At 44.0% G+C, this 16,075-nt stretch overlaps 1 protein-coding gene across 1 annotated transcript in view; it reads right to left on the bottom strand.

Annotated features, from left to right (window-relative positions):
• The window catches only part of LOC106591008 (calsyntenin-2), a 535,394-nt gene that overhangs the window by 252,278 nt on the left and 267,041 nt on the right, over positions 1-16,075 (bottom strand). The window contains exon 2 of the mRNA XM_045703938.1: positions 5,382-5,504. Within this exon, the coding sequence (XP_045559894.1) occupies positions 5,382-5,504 (123 nt within the window). The remainder of the gene's footprint in view (positions 1-5,381; positions 5,505-16,075) is intronic.

Here is a 16,075-nt window from a genome sequence, read left to right on the forward strand (position 1 = left end):
ACCATTCTGCCTGCCCTGACCCTGCCTGCCGTTCTGTACTTTGTCACATCACACTGGATTTATTGACCTCTGCCTGCCCTGACCCTGAGACTGCCTGCCGTTCTGTACCTTTTGGACTCTGATCTGGATTACTGACCTCTGCCTGCCCTGACCCTGAGACTGCCTGCCGTTCTGTACTTTATGGACTCTGATCTGGATTACTGACCTCTGCCTGCCCTGACCCTGAGACTGCCTGCCGTTCTGTACCTTATGGACTCTGATCTGGATTACTGACCTCTACCTGCCCTGACCCTGAGACTGCCTGCCGTTCTGTACCTTATGGACTCTGATCTGGATTACTGACCTCTACCTACCCTGACCTGTTGTTTTGCCTGACCCCTGTTCTAGTAATAAACGTTTGTCACTTTGACACAGTCTGCTTCTGGGTCTTCCCTAAAACATGATAATCACTATACATTAATTTACACATTATGCCGGTTTAATGCTATGCAAATGTTATCTATCCACCATCCACTCCAAGTTTGCTGTATGGTGAGGAGGAGCCGCTAGCCGCTAGGTGCTACCCACTAGGCTAATGAGAGGCTGTTTAATGCTATCCATCCACCATTCAGCCCTAGCCTGCTGTATGGTGAGGAGGAGCCTCTAAGCGCTACCCGCTAGGCGCTACCCGCTAAGCTAATGACAGGCTGTTTGTCATTAGCAGTGTGTGGAAGAGTGTTACGCTAGCTCTCTGTCTCCCATTCAGACCGACAGCACGACGGAGGCTAATTAATCACAACACATTAGCCCCACTGTGTGTTAGCTCGTATCTGTTTACTCTGCGTCATTACGAGGATCCTCAGACGCTCATCACATTACCAAACAGTCCCACCCAGATAGAAGACTCTTGCTGTTAGCTACCAGTGAATAGGGAGGGACAGAGCGTCTGTCTGAAATAGGATACTTATAAAATAAAGTAAATGTATGTGTGATGGTGTTTAGTGAGCCCTGATATTTTATTGAATCTAGTGATATAGAAATATATTGCCTGAGGGTGTTTGTCAGGATACGATTATTGGTTTTGATTGAACATGGCACCAATATCACTGTATCTATGTAATGGTGGTAAATAGGACTATGCATACCATAGAACCGGGGTATTCAAATCTTACCCTACGAGGTCTGGACTACTGCTGGTGTTCTGTTCTACCTGATAATCAATTGCACCTACCTGGTGTCCAAGGTCTAAATCAGTCCCTGGAACTAGCTTTGAGGTCCAGATGTAATTTTGAGGGCCATAGAACATACTAACATATCACATGTAGAAGTGAACTTGTGCCACTGCAGTTAAAGTCCATATAGGTATTCTGAAATTATCAACAACCATCCCTAAGAGCAAATAATTCCACAGAAAAAGCGCTGACTCAACCTACTGTAGGAACAAGCTAACTAAAGCAGACATAGTCACAACACACAGAGCACCACCGAGGGGGAGCAGTGAAACAAAACCAGTGCTGATGAATAGACACATCAGCACAACTTTACAAGATGAGCTGGATCCCTCAAGTGATTGGAACATGCCTGTGTGTTTGTGTGCATATGGGTGTGTATGATGCACCGGAGTCTAGCAGAACACCAAAGGATAGGAAGACTGACTGATTGTACAAGTGAACATTCAGAACGAGTGCATTTGCATTTTGTGTGTGTGTGTGTGTGTGCGTACGTGCTTGTGTCTCCCCGCTGCGACCCTACCCATTCAACCACATTAGTAAGTGAGGAGAGGCTGTAGCCTGTGGCTGTAATGCAGCTCTCTGTACAGCCTAGCTATTAACCCCGGTTCACTCAATACTTAATGACCAACCCTCTGCTGTAAAGTAGCAGTCGCATCAACAGCCTCTCTGGAAAAGCAGTATAATGGACACTCCAGTTGGTGGGAGCTGATTGACTAATTATCCACTATAGCTTAAAAGTTAATGTAGACTCTTAAAAAGCCCATGTGAAGTTTAGCAGTTGGAATTGCTGGACATGATTTCCAATGGGCCTGTTATGGGCCTGTGTGTGTGTGTGTGTGTGTGTGTGTGTGTGTGTGTGTGTGTGTGTGTGTGTGTGTGTGTGTGTGTGTGTGTGTGTGTGTGTGTGTGTGTGTGTGTGTGTGTGTGTGTGTGTGTGTGTGTGTGTGTCAGTCAGAGAGAGCGAGAGCGAGGTATTAAGTCAAGGCATTGAAATGAATGAGGTGTGAATAGTACCTAGGCAAAGCCCCCTAAAACAAGACTCCCTTCAGTTAATTACTGACTGACTATGAGCCCCAGACTGTCTCCAGAAGTTACTCGTGACCACAGCTCAGAGAGAGAGAGGGAGAGAGAGAGAACAATTTGCACATCGTTACAACACTGAATATAGACATAATATGACATCATTTTATTGTTTATTTCACTTTTGTGTATTATGTACAGTACCAGTCAAAAGTTTGGACACACCTACTCATTCAATGTTTTTTTTTATTTTTACTATTTTCTACATTGTAGAAAAATAGTGAAGACATCAAAACTATGAAATAACACATATGGAATCATATAGTAACCAAAAAAGTGTTAAATGACTCTTCAAAGTAGCCATCCTTTGCCTTGGTGACAGCTTTGCACACACTTGGCATTCTCTCTACCAGATTCATGGTAGATGCATTTCAATTAACAGGTGTGCCTTGCTAAAAGTTAATTTGTGGAATTTCTTTCTTTCTTAATGCGTTTGAGCCAATCAGTTGTGTTGTGATAAGGTAGGTGTGGTATACAGAAGATAGCCCTATTTGGTAAAATAATTGAATTGAGAGAGAGAGAGAGAGAGAGAGAGAGAGAGAGAGAGAGAGAGAGAGAGAGAGAGAAAGGTAGTGTGAAAGAAACATGATAGAGAGAGAGAGAGAGAGAAAAATAAAGTGTGTGTCAGCCAACTCCTTCCCTGCGGTCTCATCTCTATCTATCTATCTATCTATCTATCTATCTATCTATCTATCTATCTATCTATCTATCTATCTATCTATCTATCTATCTATCTATCTATCTATCTATCTATCTATCTATCTATCTATCTATCTATCTATCTATCTATCTATCTATCTATCTATCTATCTATCTATCTATCTATCTATCTATCTATCTATCTATCTATCTATCTATCTATCTATCTATCTATCTCTCACTCTCATTCAATTCTCTCTCTCAATTGAATTCAATTTAAGGGGCTTTATTAACATAGGAAACATAAGTTAACATTGCCAAAACAAGTGAAATAGTATAAACTAAAGTGAAATAAACAATAAAACATTTGCAGTAGAACAAAAGTTCACAAAAGTTCCCAAATAATATAGACATTTCAAATGTCATATTATGTCTATATACAGTGTTGTAATGATGTGCAAATAGTTAAAGTACAAAAGGGAAAATAAATAAACATGGTTGCTGGTTGCCCTTTTCTTGTGGCAACAGGTCACACATCTTGCTGCTGTGATGGCACACTGTGGTATTTCACCCAATAGATATGGGAGTTTATCAAAATTGGAATTGTTTTTGAATTCTTTGTGCATCTGTGTAATCTGAGGGAAATATGTATCTCTAATATGGTCATACATTTGGCAGGAGGTTAGAAAGTGCAGCTCAGTTTCCACTTCATTTTGTGGGCAGTGTGCACGCCTGTCTTCTCTTGAGAGCCAGGTCTGCCTTTGGCTGCCTTTCTCAATAGCAAGGCTATGCTCACTGAGTCTGTACATAGTCAAAGCTTTCCTTAATTTTGGGTCAGTCACAGTAGTCAGGTATTCTGCCACTGTGTATTCTTTGTTTAGGGCCAAATAGCGTTCTAGTTTGCTCTGTTTGTTTGTTAATTCTTTCCAATGTGTCAGGTAATAATCTTTTTGTTTTCTCATGATTTGGTTGGGTCTAATTATGTTGCTGTCCTGGGGTTCTGTGGGGTCTATTAGTGAACAGAGCCCCAGGACCAGCTTGCTAAGGGGGCTCTTCTCCAGGTTAATTTCTCTGTAGGTGATGGCTTTGTTATGGAAGGTTTGGGAATCGCTTCCTTTTAGGTGGTTGTAGAATTTAACAGCTCTTTTCTGGATTAATGGGTATCGGCCTAATTCTGCTCTGCATGCTTTATTTGGTGTTCTATGTTGTACACGGAGGATATTTTTGCAGAATTCTGCATGTAGAGTCTCAATTTGGTGTTTGTCCCATTTTGTGAATTTTTGGTTGGTGAGCGGACCCCAGATCTCACAACCTTAAAGGGCAATGGGTTCTTTAACTGATTCAAGTGTTTTTTGCCAGATCCTAATTGGTATGTCAAAATGTATGTTCCTTTTGATGGCATTGAAGGCCCTTCTTGCCTTATCGCTCAGATCATTCACAGCTTTGTGGAAGTTACCTGTGGCACTGATGTTTTGGCCAAGGTATGTATAGTTTTTTGTGTGCTCTAGGGCAACGGTGTCTAGATGGAATTTGTGTTCGTGGTCCTGGCAACTGGACCAACTGGAACACCATTATTTTCATATTTTGGTTACTACTTCCATGTGTTATTTCTCTCTCTCTCTGTCTCTCTCTCTCCCTGTAGGGTGGCCATTACAGGCAACCCTCTCAGGCCACTACACTGTCTCCACATGCCAGAAGAAAAAAATCAGACAACCATATCCAGCCGTCCTTCTCGGCAGCCTACATCAGAGCTGCTCCAACCCAGCCTGGGGGGTTCTGAGAGTGGGCACCAGCCCAGGAGCCAACCCCACACTGAGGCCTTGGCCACATCAAGAGGCCTGGCAGGAGGCAGTGGAGCCAGGTTGGCCAGTTAGCCTGTAGCTAATGACAACCCACTGGGACTGGCAACCCAATAGGGGAGTGTTCACCATCACATTGATTCACTCTAATTGTATTTGCACTACTGAGAGGGAAACATGTTAGTATTGGTTTCATACATGGTTAAAGGACATAAGGGAGTGAATAGCTTTCATAGGAATGTGTTTGGTAGTACTAGTTTAAAGCTGGTGGTTTTAAATAAGAAAGTATACATTCTGTTTTATTTTCTTGGAAAGCAGAAGTACGAAATAACATGTTCCGGCTTAATGCATTTTATTTTAATGATTTACTAGAGCTTCCAATAACCAAGGTCAACCACAGCAGTTAAGAGCGAGTAAATTGTCCTCTGAGTGAATGATGCTAACCCATTCATCAGAACTTGGTACTTCGCTAACCCATTCATCACAACTTGGTACTTCGCTAACCCATTCATCACAACTTGGTACTTCGCTCACCATTCTATCACTTTTCATGTTTGTGTGGACCCAAGGAAGAGTTGCTGCTGCTTTCGCTAATGGGGATGCTAATAAAATACCAAAATACCAAATCACACAGCAGTGGGGTGTACCATACCTGCGTAGGGCACGGGGGCGTCTTTGTCCAGGGCCACCAGGGGAGGGTCCAGTAGGACGATGTCCATGTTCTCTGTGATCACCCCATGGTACGACGTCTCAATCCATGGCTTGTGTTTGTTCACTACGATAGAGAAAGGAGTGTGTGAAAGAGGGATGGAGAAAGAGAGAGAGAGAGAATGTCAGTCAGGTGTTCACAGTTGTTGATACATTTTCAGTCTGCGTGTAATTACTGGGTGAACTGAGACTGGCTTTGTGAAAAATGAGTACAACAGCTTTTCTTTCCTCCCCCCACTGCAACTCCCACTTGGAAATACAGCCACGCACACACACACGCAGACATACACACGCACACACACACACACACACACACACACACACACACACACACACACACACACACACACACACACACACACACACACACACACACACACACACACACACACACAGCCTTTCCTGGCAGAGGATCTCCATTCTTTAGTTTTTCTGAGAAACATTCTCATTTTCCTAATCTCCCCTACCTCTTTTCTCTCCCTCTCTTTTCTCTCTCAAACATTCCCTGTAGGTCTCAAAGCGCTCCGCCAGGCTTGATCAATGACCACTATTGAACTGCCAGCAGAGCACTACTTCCTGGGCTCAGCCAAAACAAAGTCCATGAGCAGTAGGACGATTAGCACGGCATAATTGAGCAAAGCCCCTGAGGGCCGTGAAGCAGGAGTTAGCTAGCTAGCTCACCGTTTTATATACCATCTCTCTATCAAAGGTAAGGGGTTTTAAAACGGCAACAACAGCCCATTTCCTCCTCAACTCCTTCACTTACTCAGGGCTTTCTCTGACTCAGGAGTGAACAGCAATGCCCAAATTTCATCCTGTGATTTCTGTACGAGGAAATTGTTGGTTGTTAACAACACCAAACTAGGGTGTTTTGGGTGATACACATCCAAGTGAAAATTACCTAAATACATGTGTATCACTTTCTTATGGGTACATTATCTGACATTCAGTGAAGGAGAAGGAGAGAAAAAAGTCCATACACCAAACAATTTGTACAGCTGTCTCTAGTGCCACTTCACATTCCAGAGCCTTTGTTCCTTGGTGTATGTGTAATTACAGCGGGAACCCACTTCAGTAATTCATGGGATCACTCCGTCTAAGACTTAAGGCACTGTCAGTATATAAACACAACTAAACATAAGTGCTCTAGTAAGCACCAGAAACTATATATCGTAACAATATTTAATTTAATTGTAATTACATTAATCATAACAGAATCACAACAGATCAGAAAGGAAGGTACACATTTTGATTGTGTGGTCTCTGATGAAAAATATGTATTTTTGACAATTTGGGAAAAAATTAGGCAGTTGGCCTAGTAGGACACTGAAGCAGACCAACACCACCACCACACCCGCACCACCACTCCAACGCCACCACAACTCCAATACCTCCCCAACACCACCACCATTACTTCACCTCCACCACTCTTACACCACCACCACTCCAATACCACCACCAACAACACCACCACCACACCAACACCACAAATACAATACCACCACTCCAACACCACCACCACACCACCACCACCACCATTCCAACACCACCCCAACACCACCACCACCACCACCACCACCACCACTCCAATACCACCCCAACACCACCACCACCACCACTCCAATACCACCCCAATACCACCCCAACACCACCACCACAACCACTCCAACACCACCACCACAACCACTCCAACACCACCACCACCACTCCAATACCACCCCAACATCACCACCACCCCAACACCACCACCACCACTCAAATACCACCCCAACACCACCACCACCACCACTCCAATACCACCCCAATACCACCCCAACACCACCACCACAACCACTCCAACACCACCACCACAACCACTCCAACACCACCACCACCACTCCAATACCACCCCAACATCACCACCACCCCAACACCACCACCACCACTCCAACACCACCCCAACACCACCACTCCAATACCACCTCAACACCACCACCACACCAACACCACCACTACTCAAATACCACCCCAACACCACCACCACCACCCCAACACCACCACTCCAACACCACCACCACTACCACTCCAATACCACCCCAACACCACCACCCCAACACCACCTCAACACCACCACCACCACCACTCAAATACCACCCCAACACCACCACCACCACTCAACACCACGCTAACACCACCACCACACCACTGCAATACCACCACTACTCCAACACCACCATGCCAACACTACCACCACTCCAACACCACCACCATGCTAACACCACTCCAACACTACCACCACACCACTCCAACACCACCACCACTGCAATACCACCACTACTCCAACACCACCATGCCAACACTACCACCACTCCAACACCACCACCATGCTAACACTACCCCAACACCACCACCACCAATCCAACACCCCCACACCACCACTCCAACACCAACACCACCCCCACTCCAATACCACCCCAACCACCATACCACACCAACACCACCACCCCTCAAATACCACCCCAACACCCCCACCGCCACCACTCCAACACCACCACCACACTAACACCACTACCACACCACCACTCCAATACCACCCCAACACCACCACTCCAATACCACCTCAACACCACCACCACACCACCACCACCACTCCAACACCACCACCACTCAAATACCACCCCAACACCACCACCACCACTCCAACACCACACTAACACCACGCTAACACCACCACCACACCACTGCAATACCACCACTACTCCAACACCACCATGCCAACCCTACCATCACTCCAAAACCACCACCATGCTAACACCACTCTAACACCACCACCACCACCACCACACAACTCCAACACCACCACCTCTCCACCACCACTCAAACACCACCACCACCATGACAACACAACAACCACCCCAACACCACCACCATACTAACACCACCACCACCATGACAACACCACCACCGAAAAATATGTATTTTTTACGATTTATGATAACTAGCCAGTTGGCATAGTAGGACACTGAAGCACACCAGGACCACCATAACACCACCGTCACCACTCCAACACCACCACCTCTCCAATATCACCACTCCAACACCAACACCACTCCAACACCACTCCAATACACCACTCCAATACAACCACCACCACCACCACTCCAACACCACCACCACTCCAAAACCAATACCACCACCACTCCAACACCACCACCACACCAACATCACCACCACACCACCACTCCAATACCACCCCACCACCACCACTCCAACACCACCACTCCAATACCACCACTAAAACACCACCACCACTCCAATAACACCACCACCACTCCAACATCACCACCACACCACCACACCAACACCACCACCAGACCACTCCAACATCACCACCACACCACCACCACCACTCCAACACCACCACCACACTAACACCACTCTAACACCACCACCACACCACTCCAACACCGCCACCACACCACCACCACCACTCCAGCACCACCACCACTCCAACATCACCACCACCACCATTCCACCACCACCACCACCACTCCAACACCACCATCCCAACACCACCACCACTCCAATACCATCCCAACACCACCACCACTCCAATACCATCCCTACACCACCACACCACTCCAACACCACCACTCCAATACCACTACCACTCCAACATCACCACCACCACCACTCTAACACCACCACCACTCCAATACCACCACCATGCCAACACCACCACCACAACCAACACTCCAACATCACCACCACTCAAACACCACTCAACACCATCACCACGCCAACACTACCACGATGTACATTACTGGTGTATATACAGTTGAAGTCAGAAGTTTACATACACTTAGGCTGTAGTAATTAAACTCATTTTTCAACCACTCCACAAATTTCTTGTTAACAAACTATAATTTTGGTAAGTCGGTTATCTACTTTCTGCATGACACAAGTAATTTTTCCAACAATTGTTTACAGACAGATTATTTCACTGTATCACAATTCCAGTGGGTGAGAAGTTTACATACACTAAGTTGACTGTGCCTTTAAACAGCTCGGAAAATTCCAGAAAAAGATGTCATGGCTTTAGAAGCATCTGATAGGCTAATTGACATCATTTGAGTCAATTGGAGGTGTACCTGTGGATGTATTTCAAGGCCTACCTTCAAATGCAGTGCCTCTTTGCTTGATATCATGGGAAAATCAAAAGAAATCAGCCAAGACCTCCGAAAAAAATTGTAGACGTCCACAAGTCTGGTTCATACTTGGGAGCAATTTCCAAACGCCTGACGGTACCACGTTCATCTGTACAAACAATAGTACGCAAGTATAAACATCATGGGACCACGCAGCCGTCATACCGCTCAGGAAGGAGACGCATTCTGTCTCCTAGAGATGAACATACTTTGGTGCGAAAAGTGCAAATCCATCCCAGAACAACAGCAAAGGACCTTGTGAAGATGCCGGAGGAAACAGGTACAAAAGTATCTATATCCACAGTAAAACAAGTCCTATATCGACATAACCTGAAAGGCCGCTCAGCAAGGAAGAAGCCACTGCTCCAAAACAGCCATAAAAAAGCCAGACTACGGTTTGCAACTGCACATGGGGACAAAGATCGTACTTTTTGGAGAAATGTCCTCTTGTCTGATGAAACAAAAATAGAACTGTTTGGCCATAATGACCATCGCTACGTTTGGAGGAAAAAGGGGGATGCTCGCAAGCCGAAGAACACCATCCCATCCGTGAAGCACGGGGGTGGCAGCATCATGTTGTGGGGGTGCTTTACTGCAGGAGGGACTGGGGCACTTCACAAAAAAGATGGCACCATGAGGATGTCAAATTATGTGGATATATTGAAGAAACATCTCAAGACATCAGCCAGGAAGTTAAAGCTTGGTTGCAAATGGGTCTTCCAAATGGACAATGACCCCAAGCATACTTCCAAAGTTGTGGAAAAATGGCTTAAGGACAACAAAGTCAAGGTATTGGAGTGGCCATCACAAAGCCCTGACCTCAATCCTATAGAAAATGTGTGGGCAGAACTGAAAAAGCGTGTGCGAGCAAGGAGGCCTACGAACCTGACTCAGTTACACCAGCTCTGTCAGGAGGAATGGGCCAAAATTCACCCAACTTATTGTGGGAAGCTTGTGGAAGGCTACCTGAAACGTTTGACCCAAGTTAAACAATTTAAAGGCAATGCTACCAAATACTAATTGAGTGTTTGCAAATGTCTGACCCACTGGGAATCCGATGAAAGAAATAAAAGCTGAAATAAATCATTCTCTCTACTATTATTCTGACATTTCACATTCTTAAAATAAAGTGTTGATCCTAACTTACCTAACACAGGGAATTTTTACTAGGATTAAATGTCAGGAATTGTGAAAAACGGAGTTTAAATGTATTTGGCTAAGGTGTATGTCCCCTACCTACTTCAACTGTATATGCAGGCCTCAACCACTACCCTGAGAGCACTTGATTCAGTAAATATCAGGTTCATTACCATAAACATTTAACACATCATTGTAATCTCTACAGTGCTGTTGGCTGGTCGTCATTAACCTTGCGTAGGCTTAAACACTGGTATACACTGATTTATAAGTCAATTTTGGGTAAAATGGCACTTTATCTATATTATTTTTTAATCAGGTCAGTAAATAAATATAAGTGACGGTCCCGTTCTCATTTCATTTTAACAGTACCAAGAATTAGAACAGGTCATGGTAGAAATAGTTTTAGTTACTCAGCTCCGTGGTCCTGGAATTCTTTCCTAAACATTGAAATATTTGATGATCTAGTCACGTTGGTGGAGTTTAAACACTTGGTCGATGTAAATATCCCAGAAGAGACTAACTGTCTTTAGGACAGCTGTTTATTTAGTTATGACATTTGTGTTTCTTTACGTGATATGTAATTGTTGTACTGTATGTGTGTCTATAGTTTTGTTCAGGGTTGTGTTAGTGTGTGTAAGTTGTTTTGTCTGAAACTTTGTTCCCTCTGCTGCTATTGGACCAGGTCTCTCTTGAAAAATAGATTTAATCTCAATGAGAAAAAACAGTATAATAAAGGTTAAATAAAATAAATAAATATACGAAATGCCCAACCCAGCCTCTGATTGAGAGGTTTCCCCTGATAAGAACACCAGTGTGGACGCCGTCCCCATCCTCAGGTATTTGAAGATGTTGTTTGATCTGCGTGGAGATGTTTGTCTCGTCTTCTACCTCTCCAGCCTGAAGGGTTTAGGCTGCCACTAATAGGATGTATGTTTTAAGAAACACCTTAAGATGAGAAAGAGAGCCCTTGGGGGACTCGTTGCGCCTGCACCCTCAATTTTAAAAAGCAAATACCTTTATTGGGTACTTCTGGCAGTGCTTAAATGCCATGTGATAACATCTGTTTGTGAATTGAGGGAAGTTGGTTCAGTGCCTCGCTAAAACTCATGCCTGTCTTGGGAAAACACGATTACCAAAAGGTAGAGAGCTTCGTCTTCTTTTTTTGTTATATCTTGAGAACATGTCAGAAATTAATGTGCTGCTCCTTTTTTCTCTCTCGCTGCTTGTTTGATTTAACCTGGCTTTATTATTTGCTTTTTTAGACCTGAGCAGAAATTCAAATACCCTGACCTTTCTGGCAGCGCGCTCCACTAGATAAAACCAGCCGGGCTCTGTGTGGGAAGGCTTTGGACACAGCTCTCCTCTGAGACACAGGATCTTCCATCAGACTCCACAGAGAGCAACACAGAGAGCAACACATCGAGAAAAACTGAAAGCAACACGATGGGGTGCATGTGAACAGCATTCAAAGACACTGTGCTCTAAACAAGAGCCCAGGGCTCTGAGCAAAAATGCCACAAAAGTGGCATGTTCTCCACAGAAGCCCAGTTATCTCTACAAAGCAACGAAATAAGCAACAAATAACTCTAGACACAAACATGTGCCCTATGGTCTAGACTAGAGACACACTCCATGCTGGACAGATGCACAACAGTACAAGGTCTTTGTTGCCGTATTATTTGTTATAATGCTTTTATCAATTTCAATGAAAAAATAGTAAGGCAATAAAGAGCTTTGACCAACCCAGAGCAGTACGCCCTGAATCTATTCCACATCTGTGTGTTTATGAAGCACTGGTAGTTTGTTCTCCAATGGTTTTTCAAAGTACTAGCATCTCTGCACATAATAAGAGTGATTAGGCCATCGGCTTTCATGTGTCCATTCAGGAGCAGTCTGAGAGCAGACACTGGATGGAGGAGCAGTAGGCCCAAAGTGCTGTGTGATTATGATAGGCCTGAGTAATGTTGAGAAGGAAGGAGCTGTGGAGGAAATACATTGTGTAGACATCACAGACCTATTTCAACCAAGCTGCTATCATAGAGTCATACATTGACAAAGGTGTATTGACCCAATTTAATTCACATTTATAATAGAATTGATAGTATTGTCATAATAATAGCTTTCTCATGTAATTTCACCTTATCATTAATGAGGGGTAGTTTAAGGGCACTGAATATATTTTTCAATTATTTCCCAGTGGATGGAGGGAATAGAGTTGTCCTACAGGCCCTACAGGCTAATGCGATCCTGTCGAGGTGAGGTTTAGAACATGCACTCCTGACCTTTTACACCCCTGCTCGTTGCCGTGACAATTACCCTCCGCCATTTCACCGCTAATAGAGCCGGCAGAGTCATTTGACTCGAAACATCACTCCCGGCATTGCCGTAACGGCTGATTAATTTCTGACTGTGGTGGGGATGGTCAGATGGTGCGCTCGCCTGGCTGGTGCACCCAACTCATCGGGCAGGCGGAGGAAGCTGAAGACCCCGTAAGGCAGATGGGAGGAGAAGAGAAACAGTTGTAAATAAAAAATAACTGTAGGAAATGAAACTGTGATAGATAAGGTCAATACAGGAGGCTGTGATGAATGTATCAGCCTAACGAAAAGTAAGCGCTGCAGAGACAGTTATCCATTATGGACACTAACAGGCAATTACAGTAACAGTTACCCATGCTAACTCCCAGCAACACAGATATGTCCATCAACAGGCCCATGTGAATTATTAGAAATATATTACAATATCCTCCCTGAGAAGACACAGAGAACATTAAATCAACTGTGTATCTCTATATTAACCCTACTTATTCTCCCCATGCCCTCTCCCCTTTCTCTATCCCTCAGCACTAGCCACTTTCTCTTTTCCCCTCCCCTTCAATAAGCCCTTTCTCTTTTTCCCTCCCTCTACCCTTAATGCTAATTTTTCACTGTTTTCTCTCTATTCAATTTAAGGGCTTTATTGGCGTGGGAAACATATGTTAACATTGCCAAAGCAAGTGAAGTAGATAATAAACAAAAGTGAAATAAACAATAAAAATGTACAGTAAATATTACACTCACAGAAGTTCCAAAAGAATGAAGACATTTCAAATGTCATATTATGTATATATACAGTGTTGTAATGATGTGCAAATAGTTAAAGTAAAAAAATGGAAAATAACTAAACATAAATATTGGTTGCATAAATATAGGTTTCAGTGGTGTTTGTTCTTCACTGGTTGCACTTTCTTGTGGCAACAGGTCACAAATCTTGCTGCTGTGATGGCACACTGTGGTATTTCACCCAATAGATATGGAAGTTTACCAAAATTGGATTTGTTTTTGAATTCTTTGTGCATCTGTGTAATCTGAGGGAAATATGTGTCTCTAATATGGTCATACATTTGGCAGGAGATTAGGAAGTGCAGCTCAGTTTCCACTTCATTTTGTGGGCAGTGTGCACATAGCCTGTCTTCTCTTGAGAGCCAGGTCTGCCTACGGCAGCCTTTCTCAATAGCAAGGCTATGCTAACGGACTCTGTACATAGTCAAATATTTCCTTAATTTTGGGTCAGTCACAGTAGTCAGGTATTCTGCCACTGTGTATTCTTTGTTTAGGGCCAAATAGCGTTCTAGTTTGCTCTGTTTGTTTGTTAATTCTTTCCAATGTGTCAGGTAATAATCTTTTTGTTTTCTCGTGATTTGGTTGGGTCTAATTATGTTGCTGTCCTGGGGTTCTGTGGGGTCTGTTAGTGAACAGAGCCCCAGGACCAGCTTGGCTGAGTGGACTCTTCTCCTGGTTCATCTCTGTAGGTGATGGCTTTGTTATGGAAGGTTTGGGAATCGCTTCCTTTTAGGTGGTTGTAGAATTTAACGTCTCTTTCTGGATTTTGATAATTAGCAGGTATCGGCCTAATTCTGTTCTGCGTGCATTATTGGGTATTTTACGTTGTACATGGAGGATATTTTTGCAGAATTCTGCATGCAGAGTCTCAATTTGGTGTTTGTCTCATTTTGTGAATTATTGGTTGGTGAGCGGAACCCCAGACCTCATAACCATAAAGGGCAATGCGTTATATTAATGATTAAAGCATTTTTTTGTCAGATCCTAATTGGTATGTCGAATTTGAGATTCCTTTTGATGGCATAAAAGGCCCTTCTTGCCTTGTCTCTCAGCTCGTTCACAGCTTTGTGAAAGTTACCTGTGGCGCTGATGTTTAGGCCGAGGTATGTATAGTTTTTTGTTAGCTCTAGGGCAAAGGTGTCTAGATGGAATTTGCATTTTTGGTCCTGGCAACTGGATCTTTTCTGGAACACCATTATTTTTGTCTTACTGAGATTCACTGTCAGGGCCCAGGTCTGACAGAATCTGTGAAGAAGATCTACGTAGTTGCTGCTGTAGGCCCTCCTTGGTTGGGGACAGAATCACCAAATTATCAGCTGAAATTACCACGATGGGAGACAGAACTGGTTTCAAGCGCAGGGCGCAGCAGGCGTTTATTGGTAAAGGACCACAGGAGGAAGCAGGTAGCTGGTTCCAGGGGCAGGCAGAAGGTTATACACTTGGAGTTCAAAAAGGCAACAGTACAGGCATGGAAAAGGCTAGTAACACTGTCTTGGAGATCAGGCAATAGGTTGAAAACAGGAAATCCGATAGACTAAAGTACAGGGAGGGAATAGGCAAAAGGTGTTGTTAGTGAGGCAGGCCAAAACTATCATACATGGGAGGATTACATTACGGGAAAAACAGAGCTCAGAATAGAAGTGTCAAAAAACAAACAATACCTCACAATAATGGGGTGCAAAGAACTTAACTAAATACTGTGTGATAATGACATACAGGTGTGTGAACAGGTGTTCAGAATTCAGGTGATTGGTATCTGGGGAGTGAGCTGCATTCAGGGGATCTATGTGTTTGAGAGTGTGAGCTGGAAAGTGAGCTGCGTTCAGTGTATCTACGTATTTCAGAGTTTGACTTGGCAGCAGACATTACATCAGCAAACAGTAGAGATTTGACTTCAGATTCTAATAGGGTGATGCCAGGTGCTGCAGACTGCAGACAGTGCCCTAGCCAATTTGTTGATATACATGTTGACGAGGGTGGGGCTTAAGCTGCATCCCTGTGTCACCCCACTGCCCTATGGAAAGAAATGTGTGTGTTTTATTGCCTGTTTTAACTGCACACTTGTTGTTTGTGTACATGGATTTAATAATGTCTTGTGTTTTTCCCCCGAACACAGTGTTTCCATCAATTTGTATAGCAGACCATCATGCCAAATTGAGTCAAAAGCTTTTTTGAAATCAACAAAGCATGAGAAGACTTTGCCTTTGCTT

The sequence above is a fragment of the Salmo salar genome, chromosome ssa20 (assembly GCF_905237065.1).
Source record: "Salmo salar chromosome ssa20, Ssal_v3.1, whole genome shotgun sequence".
NCBI lineage: Eukaryota > Metazoa > Chordata > Actinopteri > Salmoniformes > Salmonidae > Salmo > Salmo salar.